The following is a 25,629-nucleotide window of genomic DNA, read 5'->3' as shown; positions in this document are numbered from 1 at the left end:
CACTTAGGCTTTTTATTACAATCAGATCAAAGTGTTGTATGTCAGCACACACTGATTTAAAGAGGCAGTTTCTCCATTTTCACTATGTTCGTTTGTAACATTAAGTGATGATAAGAAATTTTCTTTTTTCCTTGACTGGCCTTGTAAACTGAGGCACAGAGAAACCCAGAATCTTTGCCTGTGGCTGTTCGGTAGGGAAAGGGTAGACTATGTCAACAGTCCAAGAGAAGCTATGTATCACGTACCGTGCTTATCCAGGAATATTGAACATTTTCACCTACTTGTTTCGGAAAAAAAAAAAAGAAAAGGAAAGGAAACAAAAACAGTTAAAAAAAAAAGCTGAAGTGATAACTAGTTTTGTTTTTCACTTCATAATCATGCTTCTAGCAGTTTAGAAAAAGTTTTTTTTTTAAAGCACACATTAAACTATCAAATAGGTTGATCCAAATTGTCCAAATAATCTTCTAGTCCCAGCATGTCTTTTTTTCTCTCATAGAAATTAGGATCATATATTTGTAAATGACTTGTGGAGGAGATTGAAGCAGTCAGTGTAAATGGAGTTTCTCCAGGTGCTGACGCCTAATCGCTGGGTAATAGCTGTGGACTTGCTGTGAGCCCCGCATTATTACAATGTAATCAGAATCCTGTTGCTCTGCTGTTATTGTTAGCCACTTGTGGAATTTTTAAAGCAATAACAATTTTGATTTTAAATCATGGCATTATTAAAGTTATTTTCTTCCCTTGCCGGAACATAGCTATTGATGCTTATCTTCGAAGGAGTTGGCTGTAGTGGAATTCTTTGTTGGTGTCAGAAGAAATGTTTCTATACCTTGGCATACAGAATCAGAGAACCACCACTGCCACACCCCACCTTATTATTCCTCCCTTTTCTCCTCTTCTCCCTCCCCTTCTCCCTCCATCCCTTCCTCCCTTTTTCCCTTCCTTCCTCCCTTTCTTTTCTTATTGTAGTATCAACACTTGGTTATTTACACTAGTGAGTACGATGCCCATACCAATCATTTTTAAATGTAGTTAAGCCCAAATTTATTTATATTTGATCTAGGAATTTATTATTAGGAAATTAATTTTTTCTACTTTTGCTTATGCTGTTGATTAGTTCTGTTACTAAAAATTGCCATAATAAAAATGGAAAAATAAGAGGAAATGGCCCAGGGATGTGCTTATTTATAGGGCCAGCCAGTTTGGATTTAAAATATATATATTATCAAGAAAGTTAAGAATTGGTTTATGAATACATTTCTCAGTTAGAGTTAAGCAAAGTGTATGATCAAAGTAAAATCCGGATGTGAGTTGTGAAAGTCGGCATAGTTTTTCTGTTGGTGTTATTCATGTATGTTTTCAGGTCATCCAACAAGTGGGATTGCTTTTCTGCTTGTTGCCGGGTAGCCCCTCTTTATTAGGGACCTTTAAGAGCATCTCTTTTACTTAGTTCATTCATCTGTTGCTTTGTCCCTGCCTTTTGAGATGAGTGAGCAGGACAGACTATAGGAAGGCTTAGAGCCCAAGGCCCAAGACTCACAGAAGGAACTGTTTTGAAACTGCTAGTCTCTGTTGACTTCTCTTTTTTTTGTTTTAACATTTTTTTTTACCATGGTGTTTTTGTCATTTTATTTATTTTTAATTGAAGGATAATTACAGTATCGGTTTCTGCCATACATCAACATAGATCAGCCATAGGTACACATGTCCGCTCCCTCTAGAGCCTCTCTCCCACCTCCCACCCCAGCCCATATCGTCTTATTTTTATTTATTTATTTGTTTATTTTTTAGGCCATGCCTTGAGGCATGTAGGGTTTCCCTGGTGGCTCAGACTAAAGAAGCTGCCTGTAACGCAGGAGACCCAGATTCAATCCCTGGGTTGCAAAGATCTCCTGAAGAAGGGAACAGCAACCCACTCCAGTATTCTTGCCTGAAGAAAAACCATGGACAGAGGAACCTGGCAGGCTGTAGTCCTTGGGGTTGCAAAGAGTCGAATATAACTGAGTGTCTTACACATACACATGAGGCATGTGGAATCTTAGTACCCCAACCAGGGATCAAACCCGTGCCCCTGTTTTGGGAGTGTGGAGTCTTAACCACTGACTTCCAAGGAAGTCCCTGTTGACTTCTAATATACTGCTTGCCTATGCCAAGCAGAACTATGAATAATCACTGAATTTAAATGCCCATTAGACATTGTTTTTAACAACTTTTAAACAGAATCCTTTAAAAAATGCCTCCCTATAAAATAAGGAGGAAATGTTTTAGAATTAATAGGGTTAGAATTTGTTAGGTTGAATTCCAGGAATACTGTATCAGATGATAGGTGATGTCTATAGTCTAAATAACAATTTAGGATTTAAGTTTCCTGTTTTGTGGAAGTTTCTTATTTTTCCTCTACCTGATTTCATTTAGCTTCTGTATCAGTCTTGTTCTCCATATTTCAGTACATGCCCAACAGTGCAGTTTCTGTAAGCAGAAAATGTGTTACTGTCTACCTTGATATGTATGAGTCCTTAGAGAATTTAGATGACCCCATATGACCCTTTCTCCTCCACAGAGTTCTCTTCCCATTTCATCCAGATCAATATATAAAACCTATTCTGTAAGACTCATTCCAAGAAGCCAGGTTGAGACTTATTTATTTGCAAGTTTGAAGATGCCAAGTCAAGATATAGATATCCAAAAAGAATGCTTAGCCCAATCAGGGCCTTCTGAGGACTGAACAGGCTAACATTTAGGATGAATGGTGGTCTCATGTATCTTCTGTTTTTACGTGTTTGTTTGTAGAAAGCTACCCTGGTTGAACATGGGATCCGACGCCTTACTTTCCTGGTTGCACAAAAGGTATTGGCATGTGAATTATGTACCTCCGTAATATTTCTTATGCTGCTGCTAGAACTTTAAAAGTGAAAAATGGAATTATAACCGTACACTTACTTGTAGAATTTATGTAAAGGAATAACTGTTTCAGTATAAATTTAATCAAGAAAACCATTAGTTTGTCATCTCCTTTTACTCAGTTCTTTTAAAATTTTATTTCTAATTGCCTTCTGCTTTTTTTTCCCCTTCCTTTATGTCTTTCATTTGCAAGGATTTCAGGAAACAGGTCAACTATGAAGTGGATCAGAGATTTCATGTAAGTAAGAGAAACCGTGATGAAAGATCACTTACTGTTTTATCTGTTAGCTGCTGGTTATTTTTAGAAGGGCTGGTCTGATATTTGGTCCCTCTACTTTGAAAAAGTATTAGAATGGGTATTCAGGTCTTCTACAGAGGATTCAGACTAAAGGGTCCCCCCCCCCGACTTTTTTCCCCATATAATGAATTCTCAGTGTATCTCTGAGAAATAGTTAAGAGTGAGCACATGCATTTATCCAAATGAATAAGGTAGAAGCAGGCGCTAACTAGTAATTTCTTCTGTGCACACAGTGAATCAGTAATCAAAGACTGCCACTCGTACTTGAGGTCTTGACTTCTACCGAAGATAGATTCAGATTCTATTATTGAGATCTGCCAGTTCTGAAGAACAGTCATTTATTATTTAAAATGCCTTAACAGAGCCCAAGTTAGTGTTTTTGTCTTATGTTAATTCTACCAGGAAGAAAGAAATAAAAATTAAGTTGCTGATTCTCCCATGTAACCAAATTGACTATTAATATTTATGAGTTTTAAATTTTTACTGAAAAATGTGAATAAAGAGAACTCACTAAATAGCCTGGTATCTGAACCATGGTGTATTTGTGTATGAGCATACTGAGTATCATTATAGCAGAGAGGTCAAAAATCCAGTTTGCAGTCAGGATGTCATTTTCTCAAAGGGCTGAATGTCGTCAAAATATTTCTTTAAAAATTCCTCCTGATATGGTGAAGTAAGATTCCAAAGGATATTTACGAAGTCTTAGTGTTTCTGATGAGAATTTTATTTTGTTTTTAGCAATCAAGATAATTAAGTTAGTTTTCAAGCCCTGCTCACTTGTTTGTAATGAAGGTAGCACTTGGGATGCTGGAAAGGACTTCCTAAACTCAAAGACCTGTGTGTGGGTGGGTTTTATTGCCCCTTTGTTTGTTAGGTCTCTTAACACTTGATATTCTATTTTCCATTCCACAGTTCACCTTGTTGGTCTAGTCTATAGAGAAACAAGAGAGCCTAGCCTGCAGGCTAAAGAGCTAGGATTTTCTGAAATGCTTTAGGAAATGTTGTGGACTCCACAATTCCCCTGTGTTATTGATGTCAGGAAATCAAGCAGAGTGCAGATATATATCAATCAATAACTGTAGATAGGAGACAGGAGGCAGTGGAGAAGTATGAGGAGCTTAAAGAGAACCCCGGGGCTTTAGGAAGAAAAATCAGGAGCTTAGAGAATAAAATTGATACTTGGGGATAGAGTATGAGAATCTGCAAATAAATACTGTGGCTGGTAGATGCTGATCAGAACTCAGGTAGACATGCCAGAGCCAGGCCCTGGATTTAGAAAAAGTATCGGGCGAGGTTCTTAAGCGCTAATCTAATTTGTTCTTTCATCACTGATTTTGGAATATATTTTATTCTGAGGAGTAACACTGAATTTGTGCAATTGTTTTCCTTTTTCCTTAGAGTCTTCATGTCTATTGCATACTAACTGGTTTTCTATAATCAGCATTCTATGATAAAACCCTCCACTGAATTTTTTTTTAAAGGCCAAAGCAATTAATTGTCACGGACTTTTTTTGGGACACTTTCTTATCATTGAATCTACATCTTGTCCTAGAAAACATCTAACAGCTTTAAAACATTTTTTTTCACCCTGCTGTCTTAATATTTCCAGATTTCAGTTGAATAGAGACATGTATAAGCAAGATCTGCTTGGAAATGAGCCCAGCAGGTGGTCTTCCCGATCATTCATTGTCCAGTTTCCATTTATAGTGGCATGAAGTGGGAAATCAGTTAAATTGTCCAGTGACTTGATCTGTCATAAGTGTAGTAAACGTGGCTTTAGGATGCAGAGAACATGAAGGTTCAGGTATGGACTGGATTTTCCCTGAAGAATTGGGTGGCAGAGGAGTTGGGGTGTTTTTATGTTAGGCCCCTGAGGCATGATTAGCAATTACTCAGCGGGCAAGGGTGACTATTACTGAACTCTGGCCAGGATCTGCCATAGCCAGGAAGCCCTGGCAGGAGTTGTACGAATCCGGGGCTCACCATCATGCTGCTGCTCTGAGCTCCTCCGCTGGTGGTGGCTTGAAGGACGCTTGGCCTCTGTCGTGTCATCCGATGTGCACTTGGCCCTAGTTAGTGTGGTGTGAAAAAGAGGAAGCTTTCCGGGAGCATTAGTGATGAATCCCTTGATCTCTCCGGCTTCCTGGTAATCCACTGTTATGTATGCAGCCTCCCCTGCTCTACACTGTAAAATCCCCACATTATTGAGTAGAAGAGGAGACACGTGTGGGAGGGGGCAAGGAGAGGAGGAAGGTTACCATGTTTGGTTCAAGAACAACATGACTGTTGTGGAAGGAGGCAGCCATTCTGTTCCATAGTCGTCATCTCGTGGGCTGCTTCAGGACCAGAACATTGCCGCGTGGAGGTTCCTAGAGAGTGTGGATGTTAGGTGTTTATTCACATGGCAGCAAAGGCTGTAATTATTTCCAATATTGTTTCATCAACACAGTCCCCAGAGATCTGTCCACCAGAATGTCTGCTGTTGCCTAAGTGTCTTGGCTCTACATGGAGACCATTCTTCTGAGCAGGCAGTAGTCACCAACATTAAGGAGTCTTGGTGTTTGAGTGTTTCCATAATCATCTAATTAAAGCAAATACCCATAATGGGACTGTGACTATCAATGCTTAACATTGATATTTAAACAGGAAGTTTGAGGAAAAGCAAGTCTATCCTTGTAAATATCTTCTTCATATTAAAAAAAAAAAATTGAGGCCTTGAAAGCAAAAGAAGACTCTGAATTTCTATATTAAGTTGCTGTTCTCCAGTTTTAGGGAGTACTAAGTCTCTGTTCGTTTCATGCATATTCAGATCTAGAATTCCAAAAAGTGAGGCAGAAGATGCTGTTTAATTCTAACATAAGTCGTATACTTTAAGAAGCTTTGCGTATTTTTTTTCCAGCAAAGTTTTGTTAAGGATGCTAAAATGCGTGTTTCTCAGATCTTTTCTTATACTTGCCTGCCCAAACAGAGCATTAGGTCCAGAAACCATGATGAGATTCTAAACCAGATTTCCACCTGTAGTTTCTTTTTGTTTCTTGTTTGTAAGATTTCATGAGATTTTAAAAAATTCTGCTGTAAATCACCTAGGAGATAATTGCAGTTTTACTGATTTTTATGTGAGTGACTCCCACTTTAAATGTTTTGGATTGTTTTCACCTGAAGGAAGAGCCCACTATCGAAAACAGTTATCATGGTTAGTAGTTCATTTCTTTAAAAAAAAAATTGATATGTCAATTATATCTCAATAAAGCTAGGAAAAAATTGGCAGTTCTGTTAGCTAGTGGATCCACTATTAGTTTTTCAGGAGGTTTGGTTTGAGTTTTTGTTTTAATTACAGCCTATATAATTAGTTCTCAGCATGTTGAGGTAAAAGAGAATTGCACCAGCAAGCTTCCCATTTCTTCATCTCATTAGGTTCTTAACACGATTATTAGTATCATAATCAGCTATGATGTTTTCTGTTGCAGGTTTTCACATTCTCTGATTTGCAGGGTGTCTTGATTGGCTAATTTAGGCAAATTATTCTGATTGTCTTGATGATGGTTGGCTGATTAGAACACAGCAGGGGTATAATTTCTTCCAGAGAAACGTTGCATTCTTTTGTTTTTTGGTACCAGAACACTAAGAGGGTTTTTCTTTGTGTACATTCAATTATGATATTTGCCCATAACACTAGTAGAATGCCTAGAAAGCAATTACATTAGTGACGGAATAAGCTTGAATGCCGTTAGTGGAAAAATTGGCTGTATGAGGATGTGGTAGGATGAAGAAATTTACTGAAACTATAATCAGACTTTGGGATTTCTTCTTTTCTGTGTTTTCTGTATTTCTGTGACTTTTGAGTGAAAAAAAAAAACAAACAATGCAATTTTCTACAAAAGTCTTTCCCTGTCTTAGAGAATTGCTCATTAATCCTGGTTTACCATTGCATGGAATTTCGTGCCATCTCCTATTCTGAATGCTTTGTGCTTAGTGAGGACCTCACTGTGGAACTAAAAATTTATTCAAAAGTTTAAGAACATTTGTTCACGTCGTCTCATCTTTTGCATAAATGGTATACTAAGTAACTATTTTAGGTAATGAATTAATTAAAGTTAAGGAGGAATTGAAGAGTATGTGATTAAAAGATTGTATCATTACTTTCCTTGATTTTTCTTTCAGAAAAATCTCATGGAAGGACTTTGTTAGCCTTCTTTTTTGACTCATGTTACTTTTTAGCTAATGCTCTGAAAGCCATACCTCTTGAGAATAAAACCAAAACTAGACTGTATCAAGCCTGGAGCATGAAATCTACTGACAATTCAGCTCAACATCTTCCTGCTTAACCTTGAAGTCATCCCCATGCTCTTCACCGTCGTTCAGGGGAATTAGAGAATTATTTAGGACAAAACATCATCAGTAAAAGATCAGTGCTGTGTAAAATCCACTTTCAAAGGGCTTTTGAAGACCCACGCCTGGACAAGTGGTTTGCTGGCCTTGCTAAACAAGCTCCTAGAAGCTATTTCCCAGTTAAAATGCCAAGGAAAATGTAAAAAGATTTATTAACTGAGCAAGTTCTAGTTAAAGTGAAGTGTAAGACCTATGGAAAGTATTCAAGAAGTTTTCCATAAATTTAAGAACCATGAATTTTGCCTTTTTTTTTTTTTTTGCTTTTTTTCCCTTAAAGCCTTAATTTCATTTTCTGGGGTTTTTGGTTTTTGTCTCAGAAACAAACATGGTTCTTGAAAGAGAAGTCCTCTAAATAAGGAATTTGGACTAAAAAGAAGAATAGATAGGTAACATCCTATACTTGCTAGGTAGAGATGAAATGGCACGGGCTCTAACGTTAGACCCAAGTTCACCTTCCAGGGTCATAATAATTGGGATTGACATATATACATTAACAATACTATGTATGAAATGGATAACTAATGAGAACCTACTCTGTAGCACAGGGAACTCTCCTCAGTGCTCTGTGCTGAACTAAATGGGAAGGAATTCCAAAAAAGAGGGGATATATGTATATGTACAACTGATTCACTTTGCCATACAGTAGAAACTAACACAATATTGCATAGCGACTATACAACAATAAAAACTTTAAAAAAAAGAAAAAAAAAAAGCAGTACTCTTCCAGAGAGGTTGTTGAGAGCATTCAACGGTCAACCCATGAGAGCGCCTGGCACCCGCAAGGCTTTCAGTTCACGTCTCCTTCATGGTTCCTGAAGTTCATTGAGGGGTATTTAGGCAGCCAGTCCTGGTCTCTCTGCCTTGTACCGATAAGTGTTTGATTACATTGCACTCATAATGAAGAAGATGCCTTAATGAAACCTCCTATGGAGGCAAATAGTAATGACTTGATTCCAACACTGCCAGTAGAGCTTCCCATCCGAGAAACAGGGGTATTTGGTGTTAATAAGTTAAATTTCAGAAACTAATGGACTCTGCTAATTGAATTCATCTTTGTTAATTAATAAGGTTCTAGTAAATTGGTCGCTTTCTTGGGTAATGCCCTGCAAAAGAGCAGTGAGACCTAATGATCGCATGTTCGCTAGTTCCACCCTGTTCTTTCCTAGACATAGAGGGCTACTGACCAAAGTAACATCTCACACTTTTCTTTGTCTTGAAGTGTTATTGTTTAAACCTTTGAAATTATCGACTTGAGAGTGAATGAGAGGGGAAAAAAGCGTGGATTGGGGATGCTATGTTCTCTGGTGAGTTACACTGTGAGTTTCTTAAGGAGAAACTTGGGAAATCAATCTGGTAACTACTATTGCAGGGCTGCAGTATAACGATGCATTGGTCTTATGTGCCAGTTTCTGCGATGGGTAGCAGCCAAGAAGGCGTTTTCCACTTGGGAAATGAAAAAAATACCATTTTTCCCCCTAGAAGAGGGTAGCTATTAGTTGGGTTAGTATTGTGGTGGTTCTCAAATTTAAATGGGGTCAAAGTGATGGTTACCCAGAGGATCATTCTTTTTCTCCAGACTAAGCTTAGGTAAGGATTGTGTTTTCTAGGCAACTGTCTTCTAGATGCTTGACTATTTCTCTACCCTGTGTTTATCCCCCAAAGAGTCGGTCGTATCTATGAAAGACTGACACATTTTCCTTCCTTCTTTAATGCAGAGAGAATTTCCTAAATTTTTCACGTTCCGAGCAAGGGATAAGGTAAGGACTGATTTTTTTTTTCCTCTTTTTTTTTTTTAAATCTTTGTTTTTTTCCTTAAAAGCCCAAGAGTAGTATGTCTGTGCCATATATTCTTACCATTCTTCTTTCTCTAATTGAACTTATACTTCCCTTTGTCTTCCATATGTCTTTGAACGAAACAAGGTTCCCTTCCAAAAGAGTTTGGTTCAGGAAACACTGTAATGTCCTGACCTACCAAAGACAGTGATAACTTTCAAAACCATCCATTAGTAATGATGTACTAAGAAAGGACTGCTATAGTTAGTTGGATTATTCTTGTCACCCACAGACACTTCATTTATCAAGGCCTGTTTATGTGCATTTTTCAGTTTTAAAATATAGAATTTCAGACCACATTGGTTTCTTCTTATTACTAGCTTATGTTTTTGGCTTTCTCTCTTCATTTACTCTATGGAGATGTACTCTAAATATGTCTGGCTTCAGCAAAACACACAGTAAATGAATGTAAATGCAATTTTAAAAAAGAAATATGAATAATTATGCATGGATACAGGATATTCCATAGCCAAATACCTATTTTTCAATATTATATAACGTTTGTCTTCCTGTGTCCTTTTTCACTCTGCCAGAATGGTAAGAGTGTGAGACATGGACCCTGCCCGTACGTGTTTTAGATGAGTTGGATAAAACCAAAACACTGATATGTGAAGTGGAGAGTAATGTGAAGTAGTTTGGTTAATTGTTAAAAAAAAAAATGAACTATGAAGACTTGAAATGCTACAGGAGTTCTGAGGGAATAGATGGGGGTTTTTTGTTTGTTTTTAATGGAGAGCATCACCAGTTGTAAAAGTATAAATGATGAAAGCTTACAAAGTAAACAGGGCCTCTAGTGCCTAATCTTACATCAGTTATCGCAGTTTCCTTGTATGTAGCTCCTCTTTTTTTCCCCTTTGGTTCATTGGCACAACATGGCTTATGTTTCTTTTTTAAGCATTTCCTTTATATACAATTTCATAATAAAATTTTGTAACTGTCTCTTGTAAGCTGTTTCCTCCAATTCTTGTATTCAGTTTGAGGAAGATCGTATCTATCGTCACCTGGAGCCTGCCCTAGCTTTCCAGTTGGAGCTGAACCGGATGAGAAATTTTGACCTTACTGCCATCCCATGTGCCAATCACAAGATGCACTTGTATCTCGGGGCAGCCAAGGTGGAAGTGGGCACAGAAGTGACAGACTACAGATTCTTTGTCCGTGCAATCATCAGGCATTCGGATCTGGTCACCAAGGTGGGTGCTGCACTTTCTCCTCTTCTTTTCCTGGGCGGGGGCGCTATGCCACTCGGCTTGCAGTATGTTAGTTCCCTGGCCAGGGATCGAACCTATGCCCACTGCAGTGGAAGCACAGAGTCCTAGCCACTGGGCCACCAGAGAAGACCCCGGGTGCTATACTTTAATGGAAAGTTATCTCTGAGGGAAGGGACAGAGACACAGCCATGTTTCAAAATCAGGTCTTCCTCCTGAATCAAGGCTCTTGTTCTCTGTCATCCTGTTGTCCAATATCCACCAGAAGCCTAAGAATCACTACTCTCCCAGAGGTAAATATTCCGTGCAATAAAGGGCTTTTTTCCCCCCCCTTTCATTTGATTTTTCTTGGTAATGGAAGCATGATAGTACTTGCTTGAGAGAAGGAAAAGCATGCGAACAGAAAAACCACAGGGAAGTTTGGGTGACGATAGAGTATAAAATGAAAAGTTAGAGATGACTCCATGGGAAACCTGTCTAAAAGTGGGGGTGCTTTCTGTACACAGCTGGTATGTGACTTGTTCCTGCATCCCATAGCCATAACCTTTCTGCGACTTTTCCTCTCTAAAGAGATTTCCTTTCTACGCTGCTCTGTCTGGCAGTTGTGACCCTACTAGGGTTGCAGCTCTGGGGGTGCCCAGGATCTCCACTTATTGTAAGAAAATGGTACCGAACAGGCAGGAGGAAGGGCTGGTGGGAACTCTCTATCTGACCCTTGCTAGCCCCTGCTGCCTGTGGTTTTTTGGTTGACCCCAGGAAGAAAGATATATAACATCTACATAACAGCCTTATGACTTGTTGGGTTGGCCAAAATCCAAACAAACTTTTTGGCCAACCCTATAAAACATTAATGTTGATGGTGATTTTCTTTCCTGCATAGGAAGCTTCCTTTGAGTATCTACAAAATGAAGGGGAGCGGCTCCTCCTGGAAGCCATGGATGAGCTGGAAGTCGCCTTTAACAATACAAATGTCCGGACCGACTGCAACCACATCTTCCTCAACTTTGTTCCTACAGTCATCATGGACCCATCGAAGGTACATTTCTCTGTAGCTTTGCACCCAGCACCTGCCAGCACAGCAGAGAGTCATTCTTATTTGTTTGCACTTGGACCTGGAAACAGGTACTTTCTTGGTCAGTTGACTGAACCCTTGATCTTTAAAGTTTACAGATGGCTTCTAGGACTGGGTTTCTGGGATGATATCAAAAATTTGATATAACCATTGAAAGCATACCTCAAAACTGAAGGTGTCTCTTTGTTCTGCTATGAAGCTTTACTTCTCCACTACCTGCCTTTGAGTTTCTGCTGAAAAGCATGTGATGGTGTCTGACTCCCTTGCTGTAGTGATCTCTGAGTAAATAATCTTTAAACACAGTGATTTAAAAATTTTAAAAGCAATCATAATTTACCATGAGACTTAGCCGTGAATAGAAATTTCATAATCATACATTTTAACTTATGTTTTTAATTTATAATTATGTTTAATATACATTAATACATACATTTTAATGTAATCATTAACTATTAACTCATAGTTTTGTTTGCTTTCATAGATATAGTTTAAAAGTGTATCTAGTCCGTTGTATTGCAGGAGATATAAGCTACTAAAAATCTTGTGAGATAATTTGTATATAATTAAATACATCCATTTAAGTATAAGGTTTAAGACACTGAAGGTGGTTTGATGTTATCTTGATAGTCACTTATAAGCAGCACAAAAATGTAAAACTTCTTCCTCTTCTTCCATTGGTAATGGGATATTTTATGATTTTACCATGATAACAGTCCTGTTTTGTTTAATTCCCTAGGATTTCTCATCTGGTATAACTAACTTTGCTATTATTGAGCATTTTGGCAAAATTACTGCCTCTTTTTACTGGTCATCCGATGGCCTTTGAGCAGTAATACACCTTTCCAAAGTGTCTAACCTATTTTTCTTTAGTATTTTTCCACAGAGGAAAATTTGGTTGATATGGAATTCCACACATAACAATGTATGGTTCCTTCCCTGAGGCTCTATTCTAAAATGCATTCCATATAATTTAAGGAAGGAAAGCAAGGTGACTCTGTACTTGACCTTTTATCCCAGGTGTAATAAAGACGGGTTGCTCTCTTGTTTCCACTCCCTCTAACCTTTTTATGATACTGTGGAATTTGAATAGGAGAACCAGTATATTTGAATAGGAGAACCAGTATATTTGAATAGGAGACCTCTTTCTCAAGAGCCATTGTAGGCATGGACTTTTGCTTTTTGAACTTAGTGTCTAAGACCCGAGAAATAATTTTCTACTTTTCTTTTCTTCTAGACTCGAACTACTGATTAGTTGCCTTGTCTGCCAGGAAAGCTGAGGTCAGGGCTACTTACTGAGTTTCACAAAGTCTCATTATTCGGTTTAAGCAAAGGTTCTCTTGAGCGTCCTAGGATTGATGAAACTAGGAGAGTTAAAACGTGCCCTGGACACTCTGTCAGTATATATATTTGTAGATATGACTTAGCATTCCTCAATGAGTCTTTGCTGTCAGCCTCTCTGTTTATACTCCAAATGCTCATATGCCCTAACTCTGTCTTTCTAATCATAGATAGCTGTCAATTTCCTGTATTTAGAAATTATTGACTTTTGTTCCCTCAAAAAAAGGATGGATAGATATCTCTTGGTTAACAAGCAAGTGTGGGAATAGAGATGTTAACTCCTTGAAACTCGTTTTAACCTGAAATTCTTTGGAACAGAAATAAACTACAAGAGCGGCACATACTTCCAAAGAGTCACAAATGAAGGATGGCATGAGATTTAAAAAAAAAAATTCTCTAAGACGTTGAGAAAGCATTTTAGAGAGATAGTCATTTAAGAAAACATTGTTTTGAGTAGTATGTCTTAGTTGCCTGTAGCCATATTGGGAATAAAAAAATTCTTTTTTGCATTAGTATGTCAATAAGGAAAAATCACATCTAAGGCCGTTTGGTTAAAATAACTCACCAAACCCTAAAAATGAGGGCCACTAAGCTGCTTTGGTACACAGGTAAGAAAAATGAGGGAACATTTGCCCCATCTCATTAAATCCTAGTTGGACTTAGCAGTGACCTAGCTTCAGAGCTCTGTTTAGAGAGAACATTCTAGCACCACCTACAAATTGCCTTTCTTTAATTTGTGCAATTTACCAAGAAACATATATTATAAAGTTTAATAAAATTGTATGGAAAAAAGCTCATGGTGATAATTGCTATGTTGATTTAAGGTCCTGAAAGTGCAATGAAACATAGTTACCATGCATATAAATGCTACTTAATAGCTGTTTAACTAGAGGTTTTATTCTTATTTGGGGCCTTCTCTTAAATCCCATGGCTTCTAATTTTAGATATTGCAGATCTTTGCCATAGAATATGAATACAATTGGGAAAGAGGAAGAGAGTTGTGCAGATTTGGGTGTTGTGAGCCAGAGGAAACCACTCAAGTGCCAGGCCAGCGTGAAATTGTGCCTGACTTGTTCTAAGTAAGAGTAGGGTTGGGGATAAACTGTGTGTCTTTCTGGAAGGAATACATGGAGGACACATCTCCAGAAACCAGAATCTGTTCCCGTTCCTCCCTTCCCAAAGATGGGCAGACCTGAGTCAGGTGCTAGTTACAAGGCGCTTAAGTTTTGTCTCTGTGTCAGATTGAGGAATCCGTGCGGAGCATGGTGATGCGCTATGGAAGTCGGCTGTGGAAGCTGCGTGTCCTCCAGGCAGAACTGAAAATCAACATTCGCCTGACCCCAACTGGAAAAGCAATTCCCATCCGCCTCTTCCTGACGAATGAGTCTGGCTATTACTTGGACATCAGCCTGTACAAGGAAGTGACTGATTCCAGGACAGCACAGGTACAGTAGTTAAGCAGGCTCCTCAAAATTTTGACTTGGTTCCCCCAGAGAAAAGCCACTTGTCCTTATTAAAGAAAGACCCAAATTCACAAATCCATTGTTCCACCTAGTGGGAATTATCCTCGCTCAGCTTAAATGGTTGCATGAACTTGAAACACTTGATTTGCCTCATAAGCAGCGCCTCTGTCATAATCCTGAATGTTTTGAAACCCTTAACCTTTGCTCATGAGTTGGGGAGCCCTAACAGGTGCCAAGTGAACCTGACTCCAGAGTAATTGTGCAATTTAGGGTTTCTGGGCTACTTGAACAGTTTTGTCTTCTCTGATCTGATTTGTCCTTGTTCCTGTTTTCAGCCTAGTTAGACCACTCATTGGCAAGGAAGGGAAGGAGAATTGTTGAAATAGGAAATATCTCAAAGGAAGAAATTTCAACATAATGTAATAATAGCTTGAGCAAGATCAAGCAGAGATTTTATCTTGTTTACCCTTTGTTCCACTTATACACGTTGTCTTGCCTTCAGAGAGTTCAGAGTATATCATATATCTATAAAAAAGCAAAGTGGCAAACTTTAACCTTTTTTTCAGGTAGAAGAATTTAGAATGTGAAAATGAAAAGTGACTTTCAAAGTAGATTGGTTCTATGATAACGGAGAATTCCCTTTTAATCTGTTTGATCACCTTAGTTTCTAAATCTTTGGGCCATTGGCTATGGTACAGGTTTTAGATTCGTTCACCATTATTCACATCTTTTTAAGAACTGGGATGTTAATTTTAGGTCTCTGGCCTGAACTTGGCAAGTGCCTTTCTTCTCGTTAAAGGAGGAACTTGCTCCTTTGTGTGTGTACACAAGATCTCGGTCTATTCTATGTACTGGGTGATGAAGAGATTATGTGTCTCTTGTTTTTATCTACGTCCTTTTAAGTCTGGGAACAGCAGTAAGAAAAGACTTTTTTGCCAGGATTTTGAAGACAAAACTCTGGGTTTGGACAGTTGTCTGAGCGACCTTCATTTCGTGCTTTGATTCCCACTTAGATGGCCAGAGAAATCTATCCTGTGAGAAGTGAACAGTTAAAACAGAAAGTGCACGCAAGAGTGCAAGGGGTGAGCAAGAGAAAGAGTATTCAATAATTTTCCCGGCATTTGATGTTTTTCAGGACAACCTTAAAGACATTTTCAGTCAAAGCTTTCCATGGGCAGTGATGTTTTTAATTAACTTCTACAATGGCTTCAAGGCAGGTCTTTTCTTGTGAAAAATAAGATGGCCACTTGAGATTTTAATGTTTTTGATAAATATGTTTGTTCTTCATAACTACTCCCCCTGTCCTTTCTTTTATTAGAAAGCTCTGAGATTTCCCTCATGCTGGCCAGTGGTGACAGGGGCATGAGAGGCACAAATGCCTATATTCAGGGTTTAGGAGAAGGAAATGGCAACCCACTCCAGTATTCTTGCCTGGAAAATCCCATGGACAGAGGAGTCGCGCAGGCTAGAGTCCATGGGGTCGCAGAGTCAGGCACGACTAAGTGACTTATGTTTGGCACAGCAAGTATTTGAAAAACAAATGAGCTGCCTTCTGCCTGAGGGAGCTCCCTTCTTACCACGGGTCCTGTGTATTCAGGAAGCCCTAGAGAAAGGGGTCTCCCTCAGGCTCTTCAGCTGAGATTCAGTGGCCACTGCCAAGTGTGGATGCAAGAGCCCACAGCTGGAGGAGGGAGCTAACGAAAGAGCCTCTAACTCAGTTCTGGCACTCGGAAAGCCTCCCTGATGCTTATCAGCAATTTATTTTTTCCCTTTCTGTGCTCTAGTGAGTCGTTACACGAATCTAAAACAACGTAGGACCGTGCGTATCATTCAGTCGTTTGTTCATTAATTTAGCATTTATTGACCACTTACGATGTATCAAGCAGTAGGGATACAAAGGTAAAAAGTGATATTTCTTCTCAAGAAATTTACCCATGATGGAAGAAGACAGATAATTAGTTTCTCTGTTGTATGGTTTGATTTGTGCCATCAAAAAATAAGTCCATGGTTCTAAGGGAGCAGACTGTATAGGATCAGAGATTTTTTTCCAGGAGAAGCCCTTTTGATGGCCTCTGGTAAAAGATGTGTGATAAATATGTATATATGTTCATGAATTTGTAAAGTATATACTTTATCCATTTTTAATGACTATGGCCATGATAGCAGAAAATGGAATTAACTTAGGCAACATAGATAGATAACTATCTAATATACATCTAATGTGTATCTGTTATAACAGTTATCTATGTTATCTATCATTCAGAGACTTCCAGGGCCATCCATTGTTATCAACCTCTTGTTCAAGAATAATTTTTCATTCTTTCTGTCAACAAGAAGCAAGGTTGACTGGCTTGAGTTTCATTTTATTTAACTTTCCATGTATAGTCTTTGTGGTATTAGCTATCCTGAGCACTGATGTCAGGCAGTCAGAGTAGGGAGATTTGAGTAATCCATTACGTAAGTCCATTGATTTCCAATGTTCAGTGTAAGAGAGAAATATACATTTAAAAATCATCTTTATTGAGATAGAACTTAGACGTAATAAAAGACACTCATTTTATGTGTGCAGTTTAATTCATCCTCAAATTGCACACACCTGTGACCACCATCCCAGTCATGATAGAGACCACTTGACACCCTCAAAAATTCCCTTGTTCTCCTTTGCAGTCAAAGGTAAGGGCACCCTCCTCAGCCCTAGCCACCCAGCAATCTGCTTTCTAGTTTTACAGAGTAATTTTTGCCTGTCCTGGAATATCAGATAAATGAAGTTAGACAATATGTGCTATTTTGTGTCTTGCTTCTTTTGGTAAACGTAGTGTTTTTGAGAATCATCCTTGTTGTATGAATCATGGGTGTGCTCCTTTTTGTTGCTGAGTAGTGTTCCATTTTATGGATATACCAAAATTTTTATATTCATCAACCTGTTGATGGGCATCCGAGGTTTTATTTTTCAATTTGGGCTATTGTGAGTAAAGCTGCTGTGAACATTGATTTCCAAATATTTGTGTAGATTTGTTTTCATTTGAGTAAATCTATGAGTACAATTATTGGGGCGTAGTAAGTGTAAGTTTAATTTAACCACGTTAAATTCCCACCAGCAGTGAAAGTATCCAGAGCGCTTTCTCCAACCTGCTTTCTCAGTCCACAGCTGATTGAGTGACCTGCAAGCAAAAAGGTCTGACTTTATTCCAGACCTTGCAAAAACTGTACCTGTTGGTCTTGTCTTTCCTAATAGACAGGAATGTATTGGATTGGCCAAAAAGTTTATTTGGATTTTCCATAGGATCTTATATAAAAACCCAAGCAAACTTTTTGGCCAACCCAACAGTTTTAAGAACCTATTACTTTTGCTCTCTCTCTTTTTTTTTTTTTCCCCCTTATTTTGACTTGGGTTATCTCCTCTAAGTCCAGTTTTTACATACTTATACCCTAGCCTCACTTAACACTTCAGATCTCTTGAAACATTTCTATTTCTGCCTGCCACATTACTAAGACATTGCTAATTCTACCTCCCACCTGGGGACTTTCATCATTAGCTCTGTGGAAGAGGATTGGGAGCTCGATTCTGTGGGTCTTTAAGCAGTCCACAACAGAGTGTACCCAGAATAGGACCTGATTGACAAGTAAGTAGAACACGTCCGTTCATTTTGATCTAAAGGGCTAACGATTTACTTACTTGAACTGTACCCAGGATTTAGGAGAATACCTCATTCTCTCCTGGTGCCAGTTTAGCAGGCCTGCAAATCTGTTCATTAATGGTAGACTTAAGCTTATATATTTTAGGCCCGAAGAGATAGGTGGGTATACACACATACCCTCATTTCCCAGTCTCCATTTGTATTCACTGCACTGGGTACCTGTGTTTTATGTATTCATGCATAAGGTGCCTAGCTTAGTGTCATACAACCTCTGGGCACTCAATAAATATTAATTGAATTGAAATAATGGCATACCTTATAAATATTCATAAGCAAATAAAACTATCTAAATATATGAAATATGAGGTACTCTTCTAGAAATATTTGAGTTAAAATGATTAAAAACTGGTGTGGTGATTTTATAATGTGACAACTATAGGTATTGCAGAAGCTAGTCACTAGTTGTAGACACAGTATACTGGGGGAAATATAAATGTATGTGTATTATATTTAATAAAATATATATACTTTTTACTAAAGGCTCTGTCTTAAGAGCTCACAAGAATCAGCTAGCTAGATGGATGGGTAAAATCTACTTGTGTCAAATCTTTGAAGCCTTTGTGTAGCTAATTGTACTTATGAAGTACCTTCTGAGCCAGTAGACTGTAAAGTATAGGTGACCTGGTAGAGGTTTGACCTGGCCTTCCATCTCTGAAGATAGAACAGAGTTCTCTTTGGTGCATAGCTGTTCCTCAGCTTAAATACCAAGACTGCTTAGTTGGTTAGTTGACCTTCGCTTCTGAATATGGAATTCAAGTCATTTTGACAGGCAAGCACTATTAGTCTGTCTCTGAAACATGAAATTTACTCTGCTGCTTTCTCGTTGATTTCCACTAATTCAAAAGTGAGAGAAGGAGCATGTGATTTGTGGTTGGTTACATACCATTTTTTGGAGTTGGTTAATCTGTAGAGGTGAGAGTACCATGTACCCAGTGTTAAGAGGTGTATCTTAGCTATTCAACTCACCAAAAATGTGTTTCAAGAAATAACATTTGTGAAAAAAAGTCCCTCTAGGCAACTCATGTGATTTTTTTTTTTTCTCTTGTCTGTTAATTCCCCATGCCATCCTCTCTTTCTTGCAGATCATGTTTCAGGCATATGGAGACAAACAGGGACCATTACATGGAATGTTAATCAACACTCCGTACGTGACCAAAGACCTGCTTCAGTCCAAGAGGTTCCAGGCACAGTCCTTAGGGACAACATACATATATGACATCCCAGAAATGTTTCGGCAGGTAAAGGTGGCTGCCTGGGGGCGGGGGCTCTGACGTGTGCCCGAGAGAAAAGCTTTTTCCTGAATTTTCATCAGATACAGCTTACACTGAAATAGGACACTTTCAAAAGGCAGGAATTGTCTTGACTCTGTTCTCACTTCTTTCTCTTCTGGGGTTGTGACCGCTAGCTCAAATGGTGGATGGTTCTTTATGAATGAACAGGAAGAAGGTTGAGGTTAGAGGCCTCTGTTGCATAGAAAAGAGTAACTGAGACTGTGCACATCTGATGGTAGTTTATGATGACCTCTGTGAGGACTTACATTCAGCTGTCTATTTCCAAAGCCTGTATTCAAGTCAGAAAGAGGTTTGAAATTCTGGTTCTCATTTTCCAAGATAACCCAGGTCTCTAACTGATAGCCTAGGTTAATATGATGAGAATCAGTATATAACATATACAAATGGATATAGAGTGCATGGTACATAGTTTAAGGTATCAGTTCTTTTGTGGGAGATTTATTACAGTGGAATAAAAACTAGTGTGAGAAAATACGACATTATGAATCTCATCCTCCATATGAAAATAAATTCCTTTGATCTGTATGGTGAATCATGTCTAGGCTGCAGATTTTTCTTCCATCAATAGAAGGCAAGAAAAGTGTATCACCAGCAGAAAATGCAACAGATAAAGAAGAAGGTATCAAAAGAATACTGAATTTGTCCTTAAAAAAAAAATCTATGAATATAGAATTTTCCCAAGTCTTCTAGTCAAAAATACCAGCATTACCACATTTGAATTTTAATAAAGTGATATATGTGGTCTTAGTAAATAGTCTATTTGTAATTCCTGTATTATTCAGAAATAGGAGATTTCCATTATGTAGCCATTTGTTTACAAGGTCTCTCTCTCGACACATATCTGTCTTCATTCCGTATTACTAGTATTGTCAGCCTATAAGTTGAGTGTCGAGTCTGTTCCCTAGTGCTGGCGCCATAAACAGAAATCACTTTCTATGTAATTTATCCTATAGAATAGACATAAGCACAGTGATTTGGACTTGTAGGTATGAATGAGTCACCTTGGTTTTAAATGTTGCTCTGAGCCACGCAGAAAATACAACCGAACTAGTTCCCACTTCATGCCGCGTTTATTTTGGTAATATGAAATTTGAAATGGACATCAGAATGGTTTAAAAATGATGTGTGTCTCTGTTCTCTCATATTTGAGCAGACTTGATCTGTACACGTACGAACAATCATCCACCTCTAGTGTGCTAATTCCCATGTATGGGCCTGTAGCTTTGAAAATATACCAGAGCATGCATCCCCTGAACCTCTAGTAGAAACTCTGTTCTTGTGTTCTTGGGTTTGCTTTGTCTTAGCTGAGTGTCAGTCAGTTTCCTGGTTATTCTTCTATGGCCAAGTTTCTCTAGGATTTTTCTTCCTTTTTTAAAGAGGTATTGCTGCTACTTTAGTTTTTTATTTTAATTTTCCCAGGACATTGTTAGGTCCATTGTGTTTGTTAATGGCCTCCTACTGATTCATGATCCCTCAGTATGTTTTAATGTTATTGGCAAAGCATCTGATTTGGGGCATGTAAAAAACGTTATGTGAAAAATAACCAAAAGTCTATTTTAATGGAGAATGAGAATTCTAGAATTTGGTCTAACATTGAGATGCTCAGTAGAATGCTTGGAAAAAAAAAAGAGCAAAACTAAATTGACCATGTTTTCATATTTGTTTTGTCCATGTTGAAATGCTGATTGTTACTGATTAGTAAAACTTTTCTCCTCCTTTAGTCCCTGATCAAACTCTGGGAATCTATGTCCTCTCAAGCATTCCTTCCACCGCCCCCTCTGCCTTCAGACATACTGACGTACACTGAGCTCGTGTTGGATGATCAAGGTCAACTGGTTCACATGAACAGGCTTCCAGGAGGAAATGAGGCAAGTCCTGAAGGTTCCCCTCCCCACTATCTCTGTGCCCACTAATACCAACTATCTATGGAGGTGGTCCTTAAACAGTATTAAATAAGGTCTGTGTGGCCTAGGCAGCACTGGTAGAAGTAGTCTAGTCTTACTGAAGCAGAAGCTGTAGTCCTCTTGGCAGGATTCTTTAGCCAGAGAACACGGACTGGACAGCAAGGACTGTCCTTAATTGTTTAGGTGTGATAATAAGCTTACATTTTTTTAAACAGTATTACAATTTTGCTTTATAAAAAAGAGTATTGTCTTCTGCTAGAGATGCCTACTAAAATAGTTACTGATGAAATGAGCTAATGTCTAGGAGCTGCTTCAAACGTATGTAGGGATGTGCGTGTGGGAGTGCAGATGAAACAAGACTGCTCATGAGTTGTTAACTGAAGCTAGGTGATAGGCACGCAGGGATAGGTTCTTCTCTCCATTTTTGTGCATGTTTGAGATTCTGAGATTTTTCTACGATAAAAGCCTTTAAATATGTCTTGATGTTTTTTCTTATTTGGATCCTTACTGGTGTATGGTTTTTAGTATGTTCTTCCTGCTCAGGTAATTTTATCTAGTGCTGTTGTGAGCATGAGAGATATTTTCTTCATAAAAGGGCTCCATCAGAACCAGGAGTTTAAACATCAAAGGAGGTAACAGAGAACCCGTGACTCATGTGTTTTTGGCTTTAGATCCCTTTTTCCTCTAGAACACTGGTAATAATGATGTAAAGTCATATTCTGCCCCATGCATTGAGATTCTTCCTGATTCTAACTATACTTCCAAAGTACAGTTATAACAATGATAACACTAGTAATAAGCCTAAAATGAGATGTGTTTTTATATTAACCTTAGAAATCATCCCTGGATAAAACTGGTCCCTTAGAAGGAGTAATCTCTATCTGAGTGTTCACCATAAACAGACTGGGTAGACCTTTGGAGATAAATGCAATTATTTCCCGTTTTATTCAATATCTTTTTTTCAAAAAATTTTGCTTAACATACAAGGTGCATGATTATTTATTAAGTATACCGGGGTTGCCAAATTTAGATTGTTTGGCATTAAGATGGATGCAAGCATTGGACCCAATTGGACTTGTAGGAGTTCTAATCTAATGCCTCAACAGATAGCAAAAGTGAGAGGCTAGGGAGGCAGGATGTATTGAATTTTGACAAGAGTAGGTATATGTGTACTTGTTAACACAGAAAGTTGCAGCAGAGGTTTATGCCACTGTGTGTAGCATCTACTTAGTGAAGCCCTCAGCAGAAAGAAAAGCCTCATTGTGCTGGACTTAAATTCTGACTCACTGAACAGTATCGTCTTCAGGAATGGAAGGCACCCTTGTGAACACGGGACTGAGAGAAAAACGCTTTTAACTAATGTAATTAAAACACAAAATGAGGTTTTTGGCCACGTGAAAGCTAGCCGCAGCACCGTATAAAACCTCTTGCCACGATCTTTCTGTCCTGCTTTCTCTCTGCCCTCATTCTGTGTTTGAGCGAGTGGAGACTAGGGGAATAGTGAAGTCCCAGAGGGACAGAGCTCTGTTCTTGCTGAAATTACAAGCACAGAGCTGCCTGGGCATGAACATGTAGTGTTTACTCTGCCAGTATGAATACAAATAGTCTTATTATACGGGACTCTGTACCCAAAGACACACACACACACACACATGCACGCACGCACACACACACGAATAAAAAAAATTTAAAGGTTTTTTTTTAACCCCTGAAAGACTCAACAAACCTTGGTGGAAAAGGGCTGTCTTCACGGCACAGGACTATGGCTATGAGCAGTAGACCATGTGTTTTCCTTTGCTCAGTGCTTTAATAATAATTTTGAAATCTAGAAATCGAATCATACTAAAATTCTTTTCTTTTTGCTTTACGTCAGTTTTTACTTTCATCTCGTCCTACTCTTTTCCCTCCTCGTTGCCCGTTTTCTTTGTCCTCTTTTCCTTTCCATTGAATGACTGAGTAGGATTGAAACTGAACATTAGCTTGCTGTTTGAGTCCTTGAGCTCTGGAGGGGTGAGCTGTTAGTGACTAATGCCCGGCATGGCTGGTGAAGTCAGTCAGTGGCCAGCACTAGATTACAGGGCCCCCACATGACAGGAATGAGGTTGGGGTTATTAGTATCAGACTCTGTGACCGAGAGCTGGGACGTACAATGGAGCATGTCCACTGAGAGACCAACCGGTCTGAAGATGGAGTTTTAGCAGTCAGAACCCAGAGGGACAGCCTTGCCTAAGAGGCAAGAGGGTGGCAGGGGGATGTATTTCCTTGTGCCGAGCCCAGTTTTATCAGGGCAAGTTGACTTTCAGCAATTGCCATTTAATTTTCTTTGGCCAAAGAGACAAGTTTGTCATGAGCTTGGCGCTCTACATATTATCCCAAGAATAATGTGAGGGGAAGGAAAAGCGCTCATGCTGATGAGATTGGGAGCAAATCGGTCCAGTCCCAAAGAGAATGGGCATCTGAACAGAGCCTTGAGAAATAGTTTTATTAAAGACAGGGATTAAAAAAAATGACCTGTTAATGTTCCAAGAGCCAAGTCGAGATGTAAAAGCATCGATGCTACATAGACATTAAATCATCATAATTGGTGTTCTCCAAAGGTGGCAGCTCCACCGGGTCATCATGGTGGGTGATACTGCATTACCTTGAAGGACTGGAGTTTCTGGGTTTCAAAGCCAGCCCACGGATATAAGGCATACAAGTAAAACAAGAGATTCCTGCAGAGTTTCCCCATGAATTGAGATGCTTCTCCCCATAATCAAAGGCAGAAAGCCTGCACTTACCAGACCATTGGCTAGGTGGGTAGCCAGTCTTTCTCCCCTATTTTTTTTTTACTTTTTCCAGGACAGTAAATAGGTAAAATGGTGATGGGACCAGAACTTGGAACAATTCAGTTCCATTTAGTTTTAGGGAACTTGTTTGCCATTTGAGGAAGAATATTGGCTGTTTCAGCGGAGATGTGACCTGCATTTCGAACACTGTGGCTGTGTTAAAAGCAAGAGAAAGAGAGCTTTTTTGAGGTGGTGTTAGCTGCTGTCTCTTTTCTATTTTCCTAGTTGTCCCTTTCCCATCGAGAGATGTAACTGAAGGAATGCCACCTTATGCATGATGAAAGCTATAGGAGAATACATTTTTCTCATTGTCAGATTTTGAACGGCATTACGTTTAGTATGAATTTAGAGTAGGAATAAAAAAGATGTAGACCAAATCTGTGAATTGTGTTCCTTGCAAATAGCTCCAAAGATGAGTTGTCTAGGATTTTTTTTTTCCTAATAGTTTCAAGTAAAGAAGAAAATTGAGGAAAATGTGATTGCAACATAGACTAAACTGATTTCACGCTCCCGTGATGGGCACTGTATGTAAATACGCAGCTGGATGAATGTGTGCTGTTGAACCTGGATACAAAAGAAGTCACCACGTCTCAATTTGGGGGAATTGTTTTCTTTTTCCTGCCAGTTTGCTAATCCATTTTGATCATTTGGTAGAAGCTGTAATTGCAGGTGGGAACATTTTGAGTAACAGTTCACAATCCAAGGCAGCTGCTTTTCACACCAAATCCTGTTATTAAAAGGCTCAGGCTAAGATCAAGCCAACGGCTGATAACCGACTTGACGGAGAACAACTTAACTTTGCCCGGAAGGACAAAGAAAGCACTGGCCTTCTTGAACCTGAGTTCTTACTTATTCTGAAATGTTATTAGCATCCTTTTATTAAATGTCCTTAAACTGCTCTGTGAACTACATGATGAATCTCCAAACCAGGCAATGATGAAAGATAGGATAGACAGGTACCTTTTATAGCAAAATTAGTGTGGATAGAAATGAGGGCCTTGTTTTCCTTACCGTTTCAGAACACAGGCTTTTAAACAATATGAATCCATCCCTTCCCTCTCATTGCTCCTGTCATAATGAAAAGTGGTGATAAGAAGAAGATGCTGTGTCTAGAAGCAGTTATAATAATTAGGTTTAGGATGTGTACTCTGAAAAGGATCGGTAGTTAGAGACCGGAATTCTTGCATGGCACCTCATTATTTCCTTAAACTTTTTTCTGGGGGTTAAGTGTGTTCCAAATGGAATGCAATTTAATAGTCACCTCCACATACACACTGCCAGGCTTAAAATTGCAGTGGCTCCAAGACCTTGCTTTTTCAGATGGGCACTAGGTGTCAGGGTTTTTCCTTCTCAGCAGTCTAGCATTCAGATGAGCCTCTTGAATTGTCCTGCTTTGGGAGGCAAATCT

The 25,629-nt window shown here is 38.8% G+C and overlaps 1 protein-coding gene across 6 annotated transcripts in view; it reads left to right on the top strand.

Annotated features, from left to right (window-relative positions):
* ACACA (acetyl-CoA carboxylase alpha) overlaps positions 1 to 25,629 on the top strand; it is a 288,377-nt gene that overhangs the window by 175,204 nt on the left and 87,544 nt on the right. For all 6 annotated transcript variants that reach the window (NM_001009256.1, XM_042255219.2, XM_060394702.1 and 3 more), the window contains 8 exon segments: positions 2,791 to 2,847; positions 3,095 to 3,139; positions 9,304 to 9,345; positions 10,396 to 10,611; positions 11,507 to 11,662; positions 14,278 to 14,481; positions 19,280 to 19,435; positions 21,211 to 21,357. In NM_001009256.1, the coding sequence (NP_001009256.1) occupies positions 2,791 to 2,847; positions 3,095 to 3,139; positions 9,304 to 9,345; positions 10,396 to 10,611; positions 11,507 to 11,662; positions 14,278 to 14,481; positions 19,280 to 19,435; positions 21,211 to 21,357 (1,023 nt within the window).

This window comes from Ovis aries, chromosome 11 (assembly GCF_016772045.2).
Source record: "Ovis aries strain OAR_USU_Benz2616 breed Rambouillet chromosome 11, ARS-UI_Ramb_v3.0, whole genome shotgun sequence".
NCBI lineage: Eukaryota > Metazoa > Chordata > Mammalia > Artiodactyla > Bovidae > Ovis > Ovis aries.
Note: the sequence above shows the minus strand (reverse complement) of the source record. Positions and strands in the feature narration are given on the sequence as shown.